The sequence below is a fragment of the Ursus maritimus genome, unplaced genomic scaffold (genome assembly GCF_017311325.1).
Source record: "Ursus maritimus isolate PB19 unplaced genomic scaffold, ASM1731132v1 scaffold_7, whole genome shotgun sequence".
NCBI classification, from domain to species: Eukaryota; Metazoa; Chordata; class Mammalia; order Carnivora; family Ursidae; genus Ursus; species Ursus maritimus.
The window spans coordinates 6,515,569-6,531,298 of NW_024426885.1; the positions used below are offsets into that span (position 1 = coordinate 6,515,569).

General features: G+C 52.1%; 1 protein-coding gene across 1 annotated transcript in view; it reads left to right on the top strand.

Moving 5' to 3' along the window:
• The window catches only part of DHX32 (DEAH-box helicase 32 (putative)), a 53,779-nt gene extending 38,084 nt beyond the window's left edge, over nucleotides 1–15,695 (top strand). Inside the window, exons 5-12 of the mRNA XM_040623972.1 lie at nucleotides 454–699; nucleotides 2,088–2,187; nucleotides 2,275–2,433; nucleotides 11,278–11,469; nucleotides 12,103–12,252; nucleotides 12,950–13,137; nucleotides 14,043–14,224; nucleotides 15,353–15,695. Coding sequence (XP_040479906.1) covers nucleotides 454–699; nucleotides 2,088–2,187; nucleotides 2,275–2,433; nucleotides 11,278–11,469; nucleotides 12,103–12,252; nucleotides 12,950–13,137; nucleotides 14,043–14,224; nucleotides 15,353–15,524 — 1,389 coding nt within the window. The 3' untranslated portion in view covers nucleotides 15,525–15,695. The remainder of the gene's footprint in view (nucleotides 1–453; nucleotides 700–2,087; nucleotides 2,188–2,274; nucleotides 2,434–11,277; nucleotides 11,470–12,102; nucleotides 12,253–12,949; nucleotides 13,138–14,042; nucleotides 14,225–15,352) is intronic.
• The last annotated feature ends 35 nt before the right edge of the window (nucleotides 15,696–15,730 follow it).

Here is a 15,730-nt window from a genome sequence, read left to right on the forward strand (position 1 = left end):
CCTCATTGCACGTATGCTGTCTTAAATTGCTCATGGGTCAGGACAACTTTCAGAGTGACCCAGAGACCCTGATTACAGAACGTGTCTGTGTCTGTGCTTTCGTTGGAAATCTGGAGATCGTTTTATAATTCTTAACCCTGCCACCGTTAGAGACAGTGATGCATCAAGCTAGAAACAGGCTAATGCATGAAGGCAAGGTAGTGCACTTCACGAGAGGAAAACCATCTCGGACTAAAAGCAATAAAATTGTTTATAAATCATATTTAACTTCCCCAAAGAAATGTTCTCGTCCAGTTACATCTTCTTTTCATGTAACGATTCACACAGACGACGCAGGCATCTCTTTCCTTGTACACATTATGCAGGTTTTGCCTATAGTTTTAATTAGACGTTTTTTTAAAGTTAAGTTTGTGACATGTCCGTTCTCATGGATGACGTTATTTTTTACTGTAGGATATTGAGAAAGCCTATGAAATCGTCTGTCAAGAAGGATCTAACTTAAACCCAGATCTTGGAGAGCTGGTGGTCGTTCCTTTGTATCCAGAAGAGAAATGTGCATTGTTCAAGCCAAGTGATGAAACGGAGAAAAGATGCCAAGTTTATCAGAGGAGAGTGGTGCTAACCGCCAGCTCCGGAGAGTCTTTGATCTGGAGCAGCTCTGTCAAATTTGTCATCGATGTGGGCGTGGAAAGGAGAAAGGTGATTGTTGTCATGTAGGTGGACCAGCTGCTGCTGACTGTCCTTGGGCTCCTGCCGCTGGATCCACTGGGGAGCGCGGCCGGAGCACGTGAGCTGGGGCAGAGGGAAGGGCTTGCTCACGCGTCACTGCCTTTCCTTAGCACGTCGGTGATCCCCAAACCGAGCTGGTGGAGGTGCCGCAGGAAAACAGGTGCTAAAGCACGGAGGTGGGGTTCTCCTCGTCAGCGGCTCGCCTCCAGCTCAGGGGCTAGCAAGGCCAGTTGTCGGACGCCTACGCCGGCCTTTCCCTGTGTACACTCCGGAGTATTTTTGAGAGCCCCCTGACCAAAATAATTAGCATCTTCCCTGAGGCGACTTACCAGAAATTAGTTTCAAGTACACGGACTTTAATTTCACCCAATTTTAGCTTTAACGTTGGTATGATAAAAATTCTATCCTAAACTTTTAAAAATATTTTTTGCAACTACCTTTAAAGAAAAAAATTAGGAAACATGGAAGTAGGATATCTCAAACTCTCAAAGACACTGGAACTTGAGAAATCCTAGCATTTAAGAACTGAAAGAACCTACCCAAGTATCGATCCGTTTCACGTTGGTAGAGATGACGTAGCTTTTATCCCTCGAGGAAACTGGGTCTCCTAGTATCTTACTGTCCTACCGCGACAGCAGCTCCAGCCATTCCGAAGGCTCCCTTGGAACCTGTCTGGGCTAAGAAGTCACTGTTGGTGCCATATGCAGCTTTTTTTTTTTTTTTTTAGCATTCAACTCTCTCTCTCTCCTTTTTTTTAAAGATTTTATTTATTTGACACAGAGAGAGACAGCCAGCGAGAGAGGGAACACAGGGGGAGTGGGAGAGGAAGAAGCAGGCTCCCAGTGGAGGAGCGTGATGTGGGGCTCGATCCCAGAGCACTGGGATCACGCCCTGAGCCGAAGGCAGATGCTTAACAACTGAGCCCCCCAGGCGCCCCCATATGCAGCGTTAGTCTGAGCTGATGTGACTGGAAACGCTCAGCTGTTACCCAGGCCAGCCCGCTGCGATCCCAGTTGGACTAGAACCTGGAAGAGCCGCACCGGCAGAGATAAGCTTTCCGATCTGCTGTCCTCACGGTCGTGCTTTGAGAGGTGACACTGCTAGCATTTCAGGAGATGGTACAGAGGTCCCCTATTTGTGGAACCTACAATGAAAGCAGACAACTTGAAATCCGTTTGTTGAGGTGCTAGCAGTTTCTGTCTCAAGGCAAGTGAAAAACCAATAGGATCCAGAGAGAATGAGTCCACAGCAGAGCATTTCACGCAGTGAAGTGCTACAGACCACACGCTCCCCCGGTCCGGCGAGCCTGCGAGCTCTAGAGTGATCTGATGGTAAGGGTGCTGTCTTTCCGTTTGCAGGTGTACAACCCCAGAATAAGAGCGAACTCACTCGTCACGCAGCCCATCAGCCAGAGCCAAGCAGACATGCGCAAGCAGATTCTCGGTTCGTCGTCTTCAGGTAGCACCACGGTCACGAAAACTGCTGTAAATTCCTGTACGAAGGGGACCTAGAGACGTTAAAACCACTCTCCTCGGTTTCTTCCAGGGAAACTCTTCTGTCTGTACTCTGAGGAATTTGCCCGCAAAGACATGCGGCCCCTTAAGCCAGCGGAGATGCAGGAGGCCAACCTCACCAGCATGGTTCTCTTCCTGAAGAGAATAGACATCGCGGGCTTGGGCCACTGCGACTTCATGAACAGACCAGGTAGCTTTGTGCTCGGAGCTCGCGGGGCTCGTGACGGGCCCCCTTTCCTCCTGCCCAGCCCAGTCCGAAGAGCAGGTGGCCCTCGGCAGTGCAAGCCGGCATGGAGGTTTGGCTTGTACAAGCATTTTCCCCTTTAGAGGTAAACACTTTCTGAAGGAATTTTTTAACGAGCCTCTAGAAGTATCTGCCTTGACAGTGGAGAATCGTCTGCCATTGACCCCTGGAGCCCAGGAGGCTAGGCCTGAGAGACCCAGCGGGGTCTGAGTGTGGCCTCTGAGGCTGCCTGCAGCCGAGGGCAGGGGACTTCTGGTGGCCTTCGGGTTTCCTGGTGGGACATGGGTCAGCCAACAGTCCTTCCTCCTGTACCATACTGTCACACAGGGGAGCTCCCCTAGAAGTTCCCTCCTTTGTAATTAAGGGCCAGCTTTTCTGTGAAGGGGTAAGGCTCTTAAACCTAGGACCGAGACTCCGTAGTTACAAGCCGGCCATGGTTCTCCGGGGATCTCTCCTCTGGTGGGTCCCGTCACCCAGGAGGTGCTGGCGTTCTCCCCTCCAGTACCGCCCCTCCCTTGCTGGGACCATGGCTGCTCTGTGGAACACCAGCAGAGTGCTGCAGAAAGGCCGAGAAAGCATGGGGCAGGCGGCTTCAGCAGTATGCGGGGCGGCCATGCCTCATGCTTAGCTCGAGAAGAGAAACCGGGACCTTCTCTTCTTAGCCTTGCACCTTCTCGCACATTCCCAGTTGGCTTCTCCTACCCGGTGGGTGAACGCTGCTTCCGCTCTGCTTTCAGTGTCGAGGGGGTGACGCTGGCTATGGAGTTTAAAATGTCAGCAGTCAGCCGGCAAAGAAGGGTTGAAAGCAGCAAATGCTCTCCTTGTTCTTGTCCATTTAAACATCCTCCTGTCCTCCCAGGGAGAACAGCAGTACTGTCTGTGTGGCCCGTGCAGACATAGTCATTCAATGCCGCAACAACCCTCTGAGGCAAATGCTCTGATCCGCTCCATTTTACAGATGAGGAAACGGAGTCACAGAAATTAGGTCACGTACACAGAGAAGGCGAACGCTCTGCTAGTGTCTCCTTAAACACACCGGAACCCCGTGGGCCTAAACAACTCTCCTAGTCGTCTGTGCTCTCTTTTCCTTAGGAAGGTTCTCTGGTGCTTCTCCACCGCACCCTCAGACCTCCAGCACCCCACCCTGGAGCCGGCAGGGGCGGGTCAGATGCGGCTTGCTGAGCGTGGCCTGCCGGGGCTTGAGCAGAAAGGGGCACCTTCCACTGGGCTCCCCCTGCCCGCCGCCGCCCCCCGCAAGGCCAGCGCTAGTCCTCAGTCCCCTGCCCCTTCCTCAGGCAGCCCCCTCCCACCACCCGCGTCCAGGTGGTTGTCACCGTGGGCACTGCCGCTTTGCGCCCTGGCCCACAGCCTAGCTTCGCCAAACCTGAGTGGGTATTTGACCCCCCGTAAAGCTTCCTGATTTCAAGTGTTGATTGCCCCTTGGTGGTGTTCTAGTTTCACTCGTGCTTTAATACAAAGGAATCCCTTCCTTTTTTTCACACTTTAGACCAGTTGTTGAAACTTTCAGTACGTTTCTGGAAGAGGGTAAACGACAGCCTACTGATCTGGGTGTTATTTGTCAAATGTGCACAAGAGAGCCGTGAGCCAAAAGGCCTTGTAAGCCAGAAGCATGCCTGGAAACAGTGTAATTGCTGCTTTTCTACAATGCTTTCTCTCAGTTCCTGTATTTTTCAGTTGTTTCATCCAGCGGTGCCAGTAGGGTTTACGAGCGCTTGAGAAGTACGTTATTTTCTTTACCCTTGCTCAAGTATTTCTGAAAGTGGTAGGATTTGGAGTAGGTTAAGTAAGAGGAAGGTCCCTCCAAAGATGCCAGCCTTTGAAGTGAAAAGGTGCAAAGGAGAATGGACGGCGGAGGGCATCCGCTGCGGTGGACACACCGATCTGGGAAGGAGCAGCTCGGGGACAGCAGCGGCCCGAGAATGGGACCCAGAGTTGGAGCGTGCATGCGGCAGCCTCAGCTGGGTGGGCTCATTGTCAGGGGGTAGGAGTGACGGGGACTGTGGTGAGCTAGACGGGGCGGGGGGCCCAGGCAGGCCAGCAGGGCTGCTGGCAGCGTTCCTGTGGCCTCCGTCCCGTAACTGTCCAGCTGCCGTCCCCCTTCTCCTTTTGACGGTCCTTCTGGCCGCTGAGGAAGATAGTGAGGGTCTCTGCCGTGTGCCCCCATTTCTCGGGTTTCTCCTCAGTGACCTCAGAGTTTCAGACAGCGCGGCCTTTGTGGGAGGCCAGTCGGCCACGGTGACCCCGAGAGACCTTGCAGAGACCGTGCAGAGACCGTGCTCTGCAGAAACACGCTTCGTTTTGGAACTTTGCTCTTCCAGCTCCAGCGCCACCGCTCATCTCTCAGGCCCAGAATCACCACGTGTTACTCCCCAAGCATCTTCTTGGTTCCAGACAGATGTTTGGTGAACTTGCCATGAAGGGAGGAGACACAGCCTTTGTCAAAAGCAAACCACGAAGCACAGCGGCGCAGAAGAATCCCTCGCTCTCCGGTGGCCCCCCTGTGCGGCTTGGGCCCAGAGCCAGTAATGGGGGGCAGAGGGTTATTAGCGCAGCGGTTTATTGTCTCCGGACAATGCGCACCTAACTGCGTTCTGCTGTGCTGGGGAAAAGCTAACCGTGGATTCACTCTGACTCATCATTTTAGAGGGAAAAAAAGATGACGCTTGCAGCTGATGCATTTAGCTCAGCTTACCACTGGAGTTCGCCGGTGCAGCAAACCCGTTCCCTTGTCGGGATTCACGAGCCGTGTGAAAATGAATTTGGCATAACTGGGCTACAGGCTATTCATTGAACTCCCTTGATATAGATCTCTTCAAAAAAAAAAAAAAAGAGTCCGTTGTTTTTTCTTCCCTGAAGATTGACCTCCGTCGTGAGCGACGCCGTCACCGTTGATCTGATCAGGAGGCCCAGGGTCAGCTGAGCACGTCGCCCCGGGGAGGGCACCGGCACGGACACCGAAACTGGGCACAAACAAGCAGAAACATACCAGCCTGCACCGGATGTCGTCTTTGTGTCTGGAGGCGGAGCTCGTGGGGGTGGTGGCCGGACGACTGGCTTTGGAATCATCCGGGAGGAATGAACCCGCACACAGGCTTGCCAGACGTGGCGGGCAGGACGAGACCGAGCGCTCGAGGAGACGGGCGAGAACGCAGGGCCAGAATCACGTCGCGGCCGCAGAGGCCAGCACTGGTCAGCGGAGGAGGGATTAGAGATGCTGCAGGCGCTTGATCTGCGGTCATCCTGCAGGAAGTTCACCAGAGTCAGGAGTCAGCATCTTCTAGAATCCCGTCTGCCGCAGGAAAGCCTCATTCGTGTGCGCACTGGCGAAGCGCCTCTGCTTGTCTCTGTGTCACTGGAAACGGGATTTTGCTTTGGGGTTTGCAAAAGGATCTTAAAATGTGACAGTCTGTACTCCAGAGGAGAGCGGAGACAGAAGGGGCCGCAGACGCCACGTGCACGGCCGGCGCTCACAGACAGCCTCGCCGCAGACCCCCGCACCGGCTGCCGGCCGCCCCCCAGCAGCCCCGGACGTGAGCAGATAGTCTGACGCCACACGGGCGGGAAGCCCCTGCCTAGATGCCTGCATCAGTGACGGTCACACTCGCAGAGTGGAGTGCTGTGTTCGGGTGGCGGGCAGGAGTAGGAAAAAGAGGCACAAATATGCTAGAACAACCGCAGAGCTGCCGAGTGAGGAGCCTGGAGGGTCTTGGAAGCAACAAAGTAACTTTTCAGAAAGTGAAGATGACAACGGCAGAGATTTTAGAAGGCACAGAACGGAAGCATTTTCAGCTTTTGGTTCTCTCATTAGGCTCTTCGTGGGTCCCGTGAGCACGTGACTTATTGGCCAGGCCAGGACGCTGGGGGGTGAAAGGGGGCGTTGTTCATAATTAAGCCAGGGTGAGCCGTGGGAACAGGCCGTGCTCGGCCGGCTGGGGCAGGGGGCCCCGGATGAGGGGCCACACCAGGGAGCTCAGGCTCCCGAGCCGACTGCCAGGGCTCCAGTCCTGGCTCCCCACTCGCTGTGTCACGCCCCGCATTGTGTCACCCCCTTGGGCCTCAGTTTCTTCATCTGAATGCGAGTATAATCAAAGTAATTGGCTCTTGGAGTTGTCAGGATAACTCCGTTCACGTGACTGGCATATAGTGAATACTGTGGCTGTCCCCACCTGCGCGACTGCTCCCTGAGCTCGGAAACAGGCCTGTGGGCCCTGAGCTGCAGAGGTCCCTACGAAGGGCGGTCTTCACCGTGTGAGAAGCAGATACGGGGCCACAGGCGTTGGGAGGCAGCAGCGGGCTGCCCCTGGGGAGCCACCGTCGATCCCAGCAGAGCGTCGAACTTGGAGCCAGCAGACGCACGGCAGGTGCAGAGGCCGGGCCCTCGTCCCGGTCGTGCAGCCGCAGAGACAGGCTGCCGAGGCCAGAGCCTCCGGAACGTCACTTACCTTTTCCTCCTCGTGGCGTGAGGGTACAGGCATGCCTCTCGTGTCGGGGCTCCGAAGAGCTTCACAGGAGCTTATCCAGAAGTGCTGTGTGTAGTGTGTGGGGGAGAGGTGACGCAAATGTCCGGCTTTATGAGCGTGTCCTTTGAAATTCGGGGAAACAGAAGCCCGTCTGTTCTATCCTCTTCAGAACCAAACTCTTCAACCCGTTTCCTAGAAGTCCCAAGACTTTGAAGTCTACACCGTCAGCCCAGAGTCATCTGATTCCTCATTCTCTCCCCTCTCCGGTCTCTGCGCCCTGCGTGATGCCCAAGTCCTGGTCCTAAAACCAGTTGGGACAAGAAACTTTTTTTCTTTAGTCCTCTTAAGCTGTGGCTTCATTTCTGTGTGTGTGTGTGTGTGTGTGTGTGTGTGTGTGTGTGTGTATGTGGGTAATGAATGCAAGTACCTGGCACACTGAGAGCTCTGAGGTGGCTCTTCTTTTTCCTTCCATAGGCCAACTTGGCCCCTACCTTTTCTAAGCTCCAGCGGCACGTGGAGACACTGTTCCTTTGACACAGAATTATTATGCTGTGGTGTGTTAGTTAGAATTCTTCTGGAAGCAAGTGCTAGCAACGCAGTTCACACTAGCGTAAACACAAGTGGAGGATGATAAGGAAATTGGGGTGTCCCGTGAAATCCAGGGTGAGAAGTCAAGCCTCAGGAACATGTAAGAAAAAACAGAGACTTGAAGAACCTCAGCTCAGTGCCTCATCTCCATGTCTCTTGGTTCTTCTCCTTTGCTCTCTCTCATCAGGCCTCATGGCAGAATCTCGGCTGTGTTCTGCTCCAAGCCTTATGATGTCCTGAGTCAGCCCCTGGAAACTCCTCAGCTTCTCTTGGTCCAAACTCTAAAACCCCCAACATAGAGCGTCATTGGCTTAGTTCGAGCAGGGGCCCACCTTGAACCCGTCAGCCGTGTCTGGAGGTTAGCAGTAGTCTGGGAGGTGGTCACATGCTACAAAATCATGCTTGTCTGGGAGTGGGGGTGCACTTCCTGGAAAAGAGGCCAGTGAGGTAAAACTGTATCTCTGTACATTGGCAGTTGGTTGTTGGTTTATATGTGGGGCTCCCTCCTAAGACCTCCAACTCCAGAAGGGCCAAGATTGGGCCCATCTGCGTGTGTCCCTGCCCCCGAGGCCTTGCAAATGCCAAGAGCACAAGACACTCGTAAGTGGCTTGAGGGGAAGTGAGTGAATGAGTTGAGTGTTATCCTTAGAAGGAAATAAGTCAGCAAGCAGCCAACAAGGCAGCCCCTGGAGACGGGCTCCACTCCTTTCTTCCCCTTAGTCCTTCCCTAGGCCTGGGCTGGATGGGAGTGACGTGAGGCGCCCATGCCTCTCTGTTTGGCGAGAGTGTCCTTCCAGGGCACGGCACAGAGCAGAGCTGGTGTGCCAGAGGTCCGAGGGCACAGCCGGGTAAGCTCAGAGGACCCGGGCCGCCCCTGCTCACGCTGCAGCTGGTGCTGGGCAGGCAGTGGGAACGGTGCCGTTGCCTGAGAGCCGCGTCCACGGCAACGCTGGGCACGAAAGGCTCCGCTCCTACCCGTAAGGAATGTGCCCTGGCCGTGGGCCTGGCGTGGAAAACGTGTCTCTTCCGTTTACCGGTGGAGGCCACCCTCTCTCTCAAATCCTTTCCAACTCTAGCGACTCAGGTTGAACCTTTATCCTGTGTCCTTATTGGTTAGAGAGCAGGTTAAGGAGTACTGGGGAGGAGAGGAATCACCCGTGCCCTTGGGGACTGCTTACCTAGAGAGACCCCCGCCCTGTTCTGCTCCTGCGAGACATTTGTTAGCACTGCTTCCCAGGGGTCGCATGTAACTGCTGTGACGAGCCTCGTCTACACCTTCCGCGTTTTAGCTGGGACAATTGTATGAGCCACACTGGGGAGATGCGTTCAGGTGTGGAACGTAACAGTAGCAAATCCTGTTCGGTTATTTAGGATTGTTCCCTCACCTGTGTAATTCATTAAGTTGTCCCTTCTGATGGAATAAAACCCCAAGAACATCCTTTTTTTTTCTGGTGTTAGGATGGGAGCAGAATTAGGAAGCTACTTCTCTTCGTAATCCTGTGTGCAGCCAGTCAGGTGCGGGGCATAAAAACGAGGAGTAGGTGCCCTTTGGGGACAGAGCCTGGCTGCAAAGCCAGATGCTTACGGAGACAATTGCCAAAGACCCTGTAAGTTATAATGCAGCGGCTTTGCTGATTTATAGAAATCAGTTTCCAAACAGTTTTCAGTAATTAAGTTTGTGCTCCCAGCCCCCTCCTGCTGCGTTTCACCCGAGACGCGTGTTTCCATGACTGCGTCTCGCACCTTCTCCAGCAGGTCAGCTGTTCTTTCATTGGATGGCTCACTGAGAGAACTCTCGGACTTTTTTCCTAAATAGCCCATCTGTCTCCTTCCCGGGACTGTGGCTCCTCAAGGTCTCATCGTTGCCCAGGGGGGTCCAAGGAGGAACGAGGAGCGCACTGGTGCTCCGTGCCAGCACCCAGGGGGACCGAGGGCGCAGAGCCTGGAGAAAGGCAGGAATCTCCCAGGAGCCTGCCCTGCTCTGTGTTAGATCTCAGAGAATTCAAAAGCAACAGAGAAGTTAAAGTTCTTCTCTCCCAGCTGGGGATTAGAGCTCTGCTCCAGGTCTTTCGGTGGGTGTCTGAGGGCCGAGCAGGTTCTCCGGGGGCTACTTCTTAGAGTCCCTGCCGCCCTGACACCTGCTTTTCTAGAACTGATCTTTTGTTCGTGACTAATGTGTCACAGGTTGAGATCAGGCCTGTCACCTGCTCTGCTCTTCTTCAGTGACAGGACTAGAGACTTGACGAACTCCATGTCGGCATCAGTGAGCCATTTCTCGACCCACAGCAGTGGTTTCTCCACCTGTTTTCATGGCGTCTTGTTAGTGACGAGGGGATTGTAGCAAATCTGAGTTGGTGTCTGGCTTTTGAGTTATTCAGTTTGCCTGAAATTTTGATAAGTAGCTTAGCAGTCAGTGTTTGAACATCAAATAAGGAAATTTTTACTATTTGTTACATTGAGCTCCCAGATGGGAGTCGGTGAAACTGCTTCTTGGGTCCCGTGGTGTTCATCTCCTGCTCACGATGCACCTGCTGGAGCCGAGACAGGTGAAAGCGATCTGGGGGTGCTCGGAAGTCCTTCAGTGTCTGGGGCAGAACACGACAGCAGCTTCACGCTGTGTGGTTTGCTTCTTTGGCCTTTATTGCTATACCGCCTGCCGGACAGGTGAAAACCACATGCGTTTATTCATCTCATCTTTTTCTGCAAGGGGAATACGTTGCGTTGAATAAATGGATTATCTTTTTTGGTGGGAATTAAGCGTGTAAGATGAACACCACACCATTACTGATGTTCTGTAAACTTAAGAAATGCAGGTCTGGAGAAAATCAGCCTTCTGCCCTTATTTGCACTGGCAGGTAACTCTTGAACATCCTTGCCTGCTGTTTCTGTCGTCTCTCCAGCTTCTGGGTCAGTTTCAGATGATTAATTTATCTCTTTATTTATGGGACTGTATTTTCCTGCTCTTCATGCCTCATAATTTTTTTTGGGGTGCTAGACATTGTATATTTTGCTCTTTGGGGTATTGGATATTTTGTATTCCTATAAATACTCTTGGCCTTTATCCTGGGTTGCAGGACGATCCTTTCAGGTCCTGGTTTTAGGATTCGTTCGGGAGCACTGGAGAGTGCACGTGGGGCGGGGTGGGGGCCGTTCTTCCCGTCTGCATCTCCTACCCAGGACCCCATGAACTGCACGACTTCCCAGTCTGGTGGGTAGAAATGGTCAGTGTCCTAGATCCCACGTGAGCACCCAGCACTTTCCCTCTAATCCTCTGGATGGTTCTGTGACCCAACGTCGTTTCTTCTGCATGTTCTGCTGACCAATCGAGGAGACCTTTCATGGATCTTCAAGTCCTGTCTCTGTGTGGCTCTGTCCTGTCAGGTAGTCCCACCTGCGAGCTCTGGCCACCTCAGCCTCCCTGGACGCTGCGCACTATCTTCGTAGCTCAGGGAGTCCAGCAGGCCCCACCCAGGCCCCCTTCTGGCCCTGCAGCCGAGAAACTCTTCCACTTACGCTGGGTGGTCGTGGCGCTCACCTTGTTAGCGTCCCCCTCTCAGCAATCACTGTCCTTCACTGCCTGCCGTTCTTTGTCTTGCAAACTGTCATTTCACGGGTTTTGCCCACTATTTGGTTGTTTCATGCGGGGGGAGGAGGGAGGTCCAGGACTTGTCACTCCATCTTGGTTCTAGGAGACAGGTGGTGATTTTTTTTTCTCTGCTAGCCCCAGAAAGTCTGATGCAGGCTCTGGAAGACTTGGATTACCTGGCAGCACTGGACAATGATGGGAATCTCTCGGAGTTTGGGATCATCATGTCGGAGTTTCCTCTTGACCCCCAGCTCTCGAAGTCTATCCTCGCCTCTTGTGAATTTGACTGTGTGGAAGAGATGCTGACGATCGCTGCCATGGTGACAGGTACTCCCCCGGGAGCGCTGCTTTTCCGTGTTGTCAGTCTGTCCCCGTCTAGATTTAAGTGAGAGCCCTTTGAAAAATTTAAGAACCTAACAGAGACACTGACCAATTCACTTAACCTTTTGAGGAGATAATGAAATACTTGAATAGATTTAAAAAGTAGAAAGACGAATTATCTTAGTATGAAAAAAATCAAAATCCAGTAAATTTCTTAATCAGACATTGAAAGAAAAATGTGTCACTACAAGTGTTCTTCCCCAAAGAGTTCTGTGTCTGTTTTTATTTCCTACCTCCTTCATTCTTCTTGCTTTCTGTGTTTTAATGTATCCTTTTACTGGCAGCACAGGCCAGAAGCTGTGGCTGGGCCTCCGAGAGGCTCCGGTCCCCAGGGGTCCCCTGCTCTGACTGTGGTACCAGCAGGGGACTCACTCTACCTGACAGAGGCAAACATAAACAGGGACAAAAACAGGATAACTCACCCTAGATCTCTCGGATTTCTAAGTAAGCAAGAATAACATGTATTCAGAGTAGACAGGAGCGGTTCTGCACGCACAGCAGGGAGCCCCTCCCTCTGCGTCTTGTGCTCAGGTCACAGGTCTCCAGTCTTGCTGACCTTGTGACTTTTGCATCTTAAAGCTCCCAGCTGCTTCTCTAATCTGCCACACGGAGCTGAGGAGGCTGCCTTGACTTGTTGGAAGACATTTTTACATCCCGAAGGAGACCACTTTACCCTCATCAACATTTACAAGGCCTACCAAGACGTAGCTCTGAATTCCACCAGTGAACGTAAGTGAATGCGTGTGATTCTGAGAAATTGACTGATTTCCCCCTTTCCTTCCCCAAAGAAAGCCGAGTTGTTCTTCACCCTTCTCTAGCCTTGTCAGTCACTCGAGTGGAATGGCACGTGAGGCCCTGACCACGCTCGTTGCTGTGCATCTGTCTGTGCGTGTGGAACTCCTCCACTTGGGTCGGCCAGCCCTCAGGGAGCTAGCATGGGCACGGATGACACGGGGACACAGAGACATGCACAGCACAGCTCCCACCCTGCAGAGTTAGGGGAAGAAAGGAACTGCCATTTAAAAAGTATTAAGTGCCCTGGGGTCAGAGCTGGGCTTTGTGCTTTCCCGAACAGCCACAGTCACTACTAGGCGGTGAGAGAGAATACAGACCTTCGGAACCGAACCGAACCAAACCAACCAACCCGGGCCCCACACACTAGGAACGAGTTTGGGTGTGCTGGGGAGACAGCCTCCTGTGCCGCCCTTCGGAGCTGCCGGTGAAGGTGATGCATTGGCTGGCACTAGGAACACGCTGCTCCCACAGCTGGGTGCGCTTCCAGAAGCCCCACGGCCGCTGGAGCCCTTGCCAGCGAGCACGCATCCCTGCAGCCTCCCCCCACCCGCTCACGGGAAGACACCGAGGTCTCACCTCCTTCCTGGCCTGGGCTCATGACAAATCATCTTTTCTTCTTCTTCCCTCCCAGACTGTGTTGAAAAGTGGTGTCATGATTACTTCCTCAACTGCTGTGCTCTCAGGATGGCGGATATTATCCGAGCCGAGCTCTTAGAAATCGTCAAGCGAATCGAGCTTCCCTGTGCAGAACCAGCGTTTGGCTCAAAGGAAAACGCTCTGAACATAAAGAAGGCTCTGCTGTCGGGTCACTTCATGCAGGTGAGAGTGGGGATGGCGGCCTTCGGTGTGGCCTTTCCAAAATCTCACACGTTCAGGAGAGTCGGTCAGGAAGCTCTCACCTAGGAGTCTTTTATTGGTGTTAACTTTAAATAATGGAAACCCTTCTATGTTACTAAAGATTTAGTATTTAAACATACTTCCTCTCAAGGGAACTGAAGGGCTAAGCCGGAGTATGTTCACTTTGTCCGAAAGGACAAAGGCCTTTCTCGTCACAGGGGGGAAGTTAGGAAAACACGCTCTTTGCCCGAGCATCAGATACAGTCCCTCATCTCACCGTTCACCGGTGACACTAATACCCAACACAAGGAAATACAGATAATGTCTCATTTGTTTCATCCCCCCAGTGACGGCTGCCTAACACAGCTCCCCTAAATTAAAGCACATTGCAGAAATAAGCACGTTCTTCACGTCGCGGTAAGAGAAATTATGGTATTTCCGCTCAAACTCTAAAGCGGTCTTAATAGGGAAAAAAATGACGTTTTAACATGAACTTCCTCCTCATGTATGGAAAAGGAAGGTTCCTGCATCACAGTGTTACTGTATTGGGCTAAAACGTCCAGCGTAAAGCACCTGACATTTGAGTGTATTGCCCGTAACGTGGCAGCTACGACGCTGGCTCTCACGACCCCAACAGCAGCCTTTGAGCGGTGCGCTTTTCACCCGCTGCCCTGGAATGACTGACGTTAATAACATCATCCCTGCCTCAAAGTTGTGGGCAAAACCTGTTTTTGGCTTATTTTCTAGATCTGAAAATAGGAAACATGGGTGGCAGACTTGTAATTTTTACTATTTTGAACAAAATACTTTGGAATTTTTTAGAACATTTTTGTCTGTATATCTCCATGTTTGCACAAAATCCTTCTTCTTAAACACTCTGCTCGTAGATCGCTCGGGATGTGGACGGATCGGGGAACTACTTGATGCTGACACACAAGCAGGTTGCTCAGCTGCACCCCCTGTCCGGCTACTCCATCTCCAAGAAGATGCCGGAGTGGGTACTCTTCCACAAGTTCAGCATATCTGAGAACAACTACGTCAGGATTACCTCAGAAATCTCTCCTGAACTGTAAGTTTAATGAAAAAAAGGGAGTTCTTTTCAACTCCCGCTTGAGTAAAGGACACGTTTGGCTTTTATTACATTTTCAGTCAGGTTACACTGGCACCAACCTAAACGGATACTGAGCGGAACTACTTACAGCAGGTCTCTCTGGATGAGGATCTAAATGTTCCTCTCTTTGGGATCGCAACATGAATTATATACCATGCAAAGGGGCTCCTGGCTGTCTCGGTCCGTGGAGCACGTGACGCTTGATCTCGGGGTCACGGCTTCGAGCCCCACTGGGTGTAGCGATTACTTAAAAAAAAAAAAAAATACAGTGTGGAAATATGTTACAGAGCATAATGCCTCTTAAAAGGAACAAAAGGCTGCAAAGAAGTTTGCAGGTGCAGACCTTGAGGAATGAGCTTAGCCCCCTCAGAACAGACATGCCACCATGACCAGAGCCAGTGGGGAAGGGGTGAAGGGGAGGTGGGAGACGGGCGGGTACCGGAGGTGTAGGGCTTGTGGGCCACGTGAGGGTCTGGAATTTATCCTAAGTGTAGTACGAAACGATTTGAGAGTTTTAAGCAGGAGTAACGTCCTCTCCGTATACTTTTAAAGAGGACTCGGCTGCTACACGAGTGAACCGCAGGGGCAGTGGTGAGAATGAAGAACGAGTCTTTTGGTGCCACTGCAGACGCGGGTCCACAGGAATGTACACTCTTACCCGGAGAGTGATGTTCAGGGCAGCAACCAAAAGGAACTAGTAGCTGGACGGGGAGTGGTAGTTAGTTAGTAAGAGACAGAGGCAAAGATGTTCCCTGTCTTACCCACCCACAGTTCTCCAGAACACCTCATCTTATCTTTCCCATGTTGTGCTGGGCCTTCGGGGACAGGTCGGTTTCCCCTCGTGGGGCGTGGTGGGCATCACCCACTGTGTGGCATAACATGAAAGAAGCCAGCTTATTCTAGAAATGCAGTTGGACTGGTTCCATGAAAACCACTGGAAGTATTTATTCTGCAAAGGCAGACAGAGACAGAAGAGTTCAAATTCAATACCAGGTCTACAAGTAGATTCTCCAGGGGCGGGAAGTCCCCACACTGTTTGGTATTTCTCACCAAAAAAGAAAAAAATCACCTCTCTGTTTTCAACAGATTCATGCAGCTGGCGCCGCCGTACTATTTCAGCAACCTGCCTCCCAGCGAAAGTAAGGATATTCTCCACCAGGTAATGGATCACCTTTCACCTCTGTCAACGACGAAAAAGGAACAGAAAATGTGTGAGAAGTGCCCTGAGACTACTGAGCAGAGATGCACCATCCAGTGACTCTTCAGAATCTTCCGCAGGAAGCCACACGCGCAGTAAGTGCCCCCGCTGGCCTGCGCGGCGCTCCGCCGGCTGAGTGCGCCCAGCTTGAACAGGGACAGCGCACCCCACACCAGAGTCTGGAAAAAATAACACTTTGTATATTATTTAAAAATAAAAAATAGAAGTTTTTATTGAGTTCTTTAAATTACGACTCCAAGTTTTCC